This window comes from Etheostoma spectabile, chromosome 14, assembly GCF_008692095.1.
Source record: "Etheostoma spectabile isolate EspeVRDwgs_2016 chromosome 14, UIUC_Espe_1.0, whole genome shotgun sequence".
Classification (NCBI taxonomy): domain Eukaryota; kingdom Metazoa; phylum Chordata; class Actinopteri; order Perciformes; family Percidae; genus Etheostoma; species Etheostoma spectabile.
In genome coordinates, this window is record NC_045746.1 from 14,176,013 (window position 1) to 14,182,888 (window position 6,876).

Sequence of the window (6,876 nt, forward strand, 5' to 3'; positions counted from 1 at the left end):
GATTAGCAACCAAGGAACACATTTCTCAAACAAGAAAAAAAAGAGTTGAAAAATGAATTGAAGGCAAGGTTGGGGTGCTTTAAAGAAAAAAATGGATGCATGTATGGGAAAGGAAAAGGATATGTACATACAGTATACTCACAGATGAATGAGAGGATGACCGGAGAAGTGATGAAAATCATGTCACAAAAGTGCAAGTGTCAGTTTGACAAGAAGTCCAGTTTTTGCTCATTCTGGAGTTTTGTATTTTGTCGTTTTTCCCGCGATATTGCCAATTTCCTATCCAGCCGTCCCTCCTTCCTATGTCTATCCCCTACTGGTCCCCCTTCTCTTCTCTTCCCCCTCCTGTTTTCTTGCCAGTGCCGGTACTCTTGCTCCTACCTCTCTCTCTCTTTCTCTGTCTTCTCCCGCAGACCATGCTCTCCATTTTCCCCTCATTCTTTGCCTCTGTCCCCTTCATCTGTCCATTCATCGGACACTCTTTTCCTTTTTGTAAAACCTTTACAATACAGATACGGTTCAAAAAATTGTTTCTAAACAGAAGTTGAGTTCTGACAAAAAAATACTGCAGAAGTATAGAAAAAACTGTTAACAGGAAAGGGCAAGCGATTTGTGGCATTCAGTCTAACGCAGGGACAATCCATGGCCTGCATTTTTCAGGGGCGCCACGCATAACAGGGGGGTGATGGTGCCTCCGTACATGAGGGCAAAACCAAAAGCAAAGAATGGCAAGCAAAAGAAAAAGAAGGAATAAAACCAAGCTCTTTGCAGTCGGTTTCCAGTGAAAGTGGATAGTAAGCGCGCTTGAGAGGAAGGAGTGGGAAGGACCGCGGGGTGTGTGTGAAGAGGTGGGAGGAGAGAGAAAGCAGAGCCAGCAAGAAGACAGACAGAGAGAGAGAGAGAGAGAGAGAGAGAGAGAGAGAGAGAGAGAGAGAGCAAGAGCGAATGACTAGGGCTTCATGAAGAAACATCCAAGAGGGAGGGATGGAGGAGGAGTGTGTTGGTGGGGAGAGGAAAGAGGAGGGGGCAGGAATAGGCATATATTTTTTTACGATCACAGTATTTGAATATAGTATATGTTTTTATAGAATATATCTTTTTCATTTTTCACCCCTCTGTTCCACGGCTAATACCTTTCTTTTTCTGTGAGAAGAAAATAGAAAGGAAGAAAGGAGAAGGGAAAAAAACCACTGTGTGCTTTGTCTCCCGCCCCTGCCGTTCCTTTTCCTGGTTTCCTTTCTGCTCAGACTCTCCTCTATTTTCTGCACGTGCACTTGAACTCTAAATCCTGTTTGCTTCCCCCACCCCTCCCCTCCCCTCCCCTCCCTCTCTCTCTCTCTCTCTCTGTCTCTCTCTCTCTCTCTCTCTAACTGCGCATCTGTGTGTCTCTGCCTCTCTCTCTCCTAGGCAGAGGCTTGAAATAGTGCTAGCAGGCAGGAGAAAGCAGGAGGGAAAAGGAGAGGGCGAGGGGGACAAAAAAGGGGAGAGAGATGTTGAGAGGGGGGGAGGGGAAGAAGCTTAGACGGGCTGACATTGAGAGCACAGGGCTGCTCTGTGTGTGTGTGTGTGTGTGTGTGTGTGTGTGTGTGTGTGTGTGTGTGTGTGTGTGTGTGTGTGTGTGTGTGTGTGTGTGTGTGTGTGTGTGTTTGTGTGTGTGTGTGTGTGTGTACATTTGTAAACTCACATTTAGCTACATTGGCTTTAGATGCAGTGTTTCACAAAGTGGTGGTAATCCGCATATCAAGTTAGCCTACATACCAGAAAAGACATTCATGACTTTTTGGGGTCAAGGAAAAGAAATCATTAAAACGGCAGGATTTTCTGTGTTTTCAGCAGTTTATAGTGTCAACTACACTTATAACTGCTAAAACTTAAGCAATGCTTTGGAGACATACAATATAATAGCGCTGCAAGGAAGAATTGGATGTTCATTATTAATTAGTCAAACTATTGTTTTCTTTACTGATTATTCAGTAAAAAAATGTCACATAAATGAAAAAGTCTTATCTCAAACTACCAGATCCAAAAAGTTGCCTTCAAACTGCTTTTGTTTTGAGTTGAAAATCAAAACCCCAAAGTGATTCAATTTACAATGAAATGAGACGGGGGAAGCAGCAAATACTCACATTTAAGAAGCTGTTTCAAGCTGTTTACTATGTTTACCAAAGATTACAACATTTACACAATGAATTGATTGCATTTTTGTCAAATGACTAATCAAGTAATTTTAAAAAATAAACACCTCCTGTCATATGTATTTTAATCTTCAGTTCAATCCTGACAGCCACATGTCCAATTTGGCTAAGATGGTAATTGTAGATAATTGTTGGTATTTTCCAATGTAAAAAGAAAAGGGACTTGATTGATTAATGCATCCACAGAAAATTAAAACCTTAGAATTCTGATAACAACTATTACTTTCATTCATTTATCAAGGTAACATTTGCTGGTTACAATTTAAAAAATACTTGCTTTCTATGTTTCACATCTCTATGGAACAATTACTCTGCAGGTTTATTGGCTACATGTGGGAATATGTAGCACAACCTTAATTTCTGGTATGGCATCTGCCATTCTTTTATTTTTTTTTAACATTTTAAACACAAAAGTACAACTAACATAAGGTGAACCTGAGAGATTTCTGAAATTATAGCTCCTGTAAAAACCCATTTTGTAGTTATGCTGAATTTACATTTAGTTCACAGGTTGCCTGCTGATATTGCTGCAGGATGACAGAGGGTGACATGAAAGATGCTTTGAGATCATTTCATTAATTCTACTAATAGGTGGTAAGGGATTAAGGCAAAAAGGTGAGAACAGAAAAGAAAGAAGGCAGGTCATTGGAGGGTAAAGGCAGAAATTGGTTGATTGGGAAGCTTTCACTGTATGCCGTCTTTAGACATAACCACACATTTGTGCCAGCACTGAGAGTGTTTATGAATAAAACACTGATAGTAGCCTAAGTCACTGCATCCTGCCTTGTTTTTCAAGTGCAGCGATCACCTTGGCAAATTGAGGCCTGGATAATCTAGAATGATGACCAAAAGCAATTATATCTTATGAAAAGCGTTACCTCATGGTCATCCATTCAAATGTATCATCATTTACATTAACCTCTGAATTTCTTTTAAGCCATAAAGCACATTTTACACATCAACTATACTCTATGCAGCAATTAAAAGTAACATAAAAGCTGGTGAAAAAGGAAACGAAACTAAAAGGTTAGCTACTAACCATCCACTAGTGGTGTCTTCCCCACCGAGTTGCTTTCTCCTGCCTGCTGACTGCAGCACACTTCTTGAAAGGGCTTTGGGTCTGTCTGGTAAAACGGAGAAGTCGGCCAGAGATGTGAGGGTACCCCGACACTACCCTCTGCTGGGACTCAACGAGAACAGCTCACACCCAGCATCGTCACTGTGAAAAGGCTCTTTTAAAAAAATAAATATTTAACCATTAATTCGACAAGTATACTACGTGATTACAGTATACATGGTGACTATTACCGTTAGCTAGCTAACGCTAGCTAGTGTTATACTTTGGTTTAAGGGCTGAGTATCCTTCCTTCAACCGCATTAGCTGCCATCGGCTTAATTCCATCCCAAAGTAACCTACCGCCTGTCTGTCAACTTTGTGGGTATATAAAACCAACGGCCATAACTGAATTTCAGGAACTCTATTATGCTGTTGTAATATATAGGGTAGTTGAACAAAATATGAGAGTCAACATTGACTTTACCATCATCAAAAAAGTGATCTACTTTTCCTAGACACACCGTGTAATGTTCTCAAGGACTCCTGCATGGTCTCTGGACACCACTCTAGAAATCCAAGTGATATATGATAATACACAAAACACTTGTGTAATATTTGTCCTATCATGATTAGACTTTCCAAAACTGGTACAATACATACAATAAAAGCACATGCACACAATCCTCTTTTAGCGGGTGTGTATGTTATCAACTTAAACACATTGGCCCCACAGGCGCATACAATTCTGCAGAGACAAATGTCACACATTTGACAAGTTGGAATGTTTGATTTCATGTATTTTGGGTTAACAAGTCAAGAATGTTTCAGATGATAACATAATGATAAATTTCAACATATACTGAGTACTGTTTGCATGTCTCACCAGCATCCACAGCTCGTCACTTGTTCCTGCGAGGAGGGGTCGGTGTGGGCTCCATGATCGAGATATACAGAGGGCATCAAAGGTACAGTGTGTGCCATGCTAACTTCAGCATGGGCTCCAGGAACATGGCGAGGAAGGTCCTCCAGGCTCTATAGGGCCTTTAAGATGGTGGAGGACCCAAATGGGTGAGAGCGAGAGGAAAGCTGTGTTTAAGACAATGTTGTGGTGATTTTAATATGTGATCTGTTATTTATATTACTGCTTACAGTGGGGCTCGAAAGTTTGGGCACCCCAGGTAAAAATTTGTATTAACGTGCATAAAGAAGCCAAAAAAAGATGGAAAAGTCTCCAAAAGGCATTAAATGACAGATTCAACATTTGTATAATATGTCACAAAAAGTTAGATTTAATTTCCATCATTTACACTTTCAAAATAACAGAAAACAAAAAAATGGCGTCTGCAAAAGTTTGGGCACCTTGCAGAGTTTATAGCCTGCACCGCCCCCTTTGGAAAGCTGAGACCTGACAGTGTCATGGATTGTTCTTGATCATTGTCTGGAAAGACCAGGTGATGTCAAGCTTAAGGTTTTAAATGCCCAGACTCATCTGACCCCCCCAACAATCAGCACCATGGGTTCTTCTCAGCAGTTGTCTAGAAAACTGAAACTGAAAATAGTTGATGCTCACAAAGCAGGAGAAGGCTATAAGAAGATGGCAAAGGGTTTTCAGATGCCAACATCCTCTGTTTGGAATGTAATTAAGAAATGCTAGAAACAAACACACCTCAAAATCCACGTTGGATTACATCAAGAGGCGTAAACTGAAGGTTTTGCCATGGCCTTCACAATCTCCTGAACTAAACATAATTGAAAATCTATGGATAGACCTTAAAAGAGCAGTGCATGAAAGACAGCCCAGAAATCTAAAAGAACTGGAAGACTTTTGAAAAGGAAGAATGGGCGGAGATACCTCAAACAAGAATTGAAAGACTCTTGGCTGGCTACAAGAAGCGTTTCCAAGCTGTGATACTTGCCAAAGGGGGCAGTACAAGGTATTAACTCTGCAGGGTGCCCAAACTTTTGCAGATGCCATTTTTTTTGTTTTCCGTTCTTTTGAAAGTGTAAATGATGGAAATAATATCTAACTTTTTGTGACATATTATACGAATGTCTAATCTGTCACTTGATGCCTTTTTGGACATTTTTCCATCTTTTCTTGGCTTCTTTATGCACGTTAATACAAATTTTTACCTGGGCTTCCCAAACCTTCGAGACCCCACTGGGACGACTTATCTTACAGGACCAGAGAGCTCTGGATAGGATCGCTGGTCAGGTGGGTTTTTGAATTACATATATATATATATAAACAAATGCATTACAAATGCAATTTACAATGAGTGCATCCAAACACTATGGAAACACAAACTAGATGTCATGATTGTTCAACATGTTAATAAGACACTGAATGGTAGTGTTTTTGTATGCATGTAACTATTTCCACTCCACATATGTGTGGTACAACAGTGGCTCCCTTATAATGATAATTAAGCTAAACCTATGCTGTAATGCTTCTATTTACACAGTTAAGTTAGATATACATTGTCATGCCATCCCTAAATCCTTTTTATGACCAATGCACATGCTTCACTGTTTGATAAGGCTGCTAGGCTTTCCTTTCTGCTCTCTCGGTCTTTCCCTTTATTTGTTAAGGGTTGCCTCAGCAAACAAGAAATGGCTAAGTTTACAAAGCGCCATCTGAGGAATGCATGCAAAGAATCCAGACAAGTGAAATGCAGGTATGCCTTACTGCTTATTTACTCAAGTTTGCTTATGTCCCATATCACTCCAGTGCCAACAATAACTGAGGACAAAAAGTATTTTATAGGGATGAATATGTCTATAGTACAATAAGTACAAATAAAATATTATACATGGATATTTTTGCAAAAGTTTAAGGTTGGTTTTTAATTGAAACTCATTAGGAATTCCAAGACAGCAGAGACATTGTGACAGCACAGAATGGATACAGAGAACACAGTATGACCCAGCAAGAGCAATGCAGACAAACAAAACAAGTTCAGTGGATGATAATGGCATGGATGATGGATGACAATTCTTCTAAATATTATGCCTTAACATTGAGATTATACATGAGATGTATTTAGAGGAAAAAATAAAACACTGGGTGTTCTAAAAAAAAGGTATGAACACTGAGTGTGGTGTTGTAATGTCAGCTTGCATGTGGATGGGGGACTGTGTGTTTAGTTGCTGCGCATGGTGGTGCTGATCCAGCTGTTGTAACGGCACACACGGGCGTAGACGCTGGGGTGTCCTTGCATAGCACAGTCATAACCCCAGGACACCACTCCTTGCAGCTGACCATTACACACCAGAGGACCGCCAGAGTCTCCCTGCAACACAGGCAGACCAAAAAGTTATGGGTTTAAATCAAGGTCAAAGTTAGGGTTTTTATTTTTGCCATTTCCTCAAGTTCAACTTACAGGCGCATTGGAATACTTGTGCGGCTCACTTAGTCAGTAAAAAAACATTAAAAAAGACTCATAATTAAAAAAAAAAGACTTATAATTTTAAAAAGACACAGCTGATTAAAAAGTCCACATACTAATAAATGCCAATAAGTACAATAAATACAGAAATACAAAGAGCAAACTTGTGCCCATGATCATTGCACAGAAAGATGAGGTAGGTGTGCGTGTGTGTGTGTGTGTGTGTGTGTGTGTG

At 40.1% G+C, this 6,876-nt stretch overlaps 1 protein-coding gene and 1 long non-coding RNA gene across 3 annotated transcripts in view; one reads left to right on the plus strand and one right to left on the minus strand.

The window, feature by feature from the left end:
- Window positions 1–4,142: 4,142 nt before the first annotated feature.
- Window positions 4,143–6,876, plus strand: part of LOC116701706 (uncharacterized) — a 5,211-nt gene continuing 2,477 nt past the window's right edge. For both annotated transcript variants that reach the window (XR_004334987.1, XR_004334986.1), the window contains exons 1-2: window positions 4,143–4,320; window positions 5,845–5,930. This is a non-coding gene — a long non-coding RNA (uncharacterized LOC116701706). The remainder of the gene's footprint in view (window positions 4,321–5,844; window positions 5,931–6,876) is intronic.
- The window catches only part of LOC116701683 (trypsin), a 4,437-nt gene continuing 3,935 nt past the window's right edge, over window positions 6,375–6,876 (minus strand). The window contains exon 5 of the mRNA XM_032535544.1: window positions 6,375–6,545. Coding sequence (XP_032391435.1) covers window positions 6,396–6,545 — 150 coding nt within the window. The 3' untranslated portion in view covers window positions 6,375–6,395. The remainder of the gene's footprint in view (window positions 6,546–6,876) is intronic.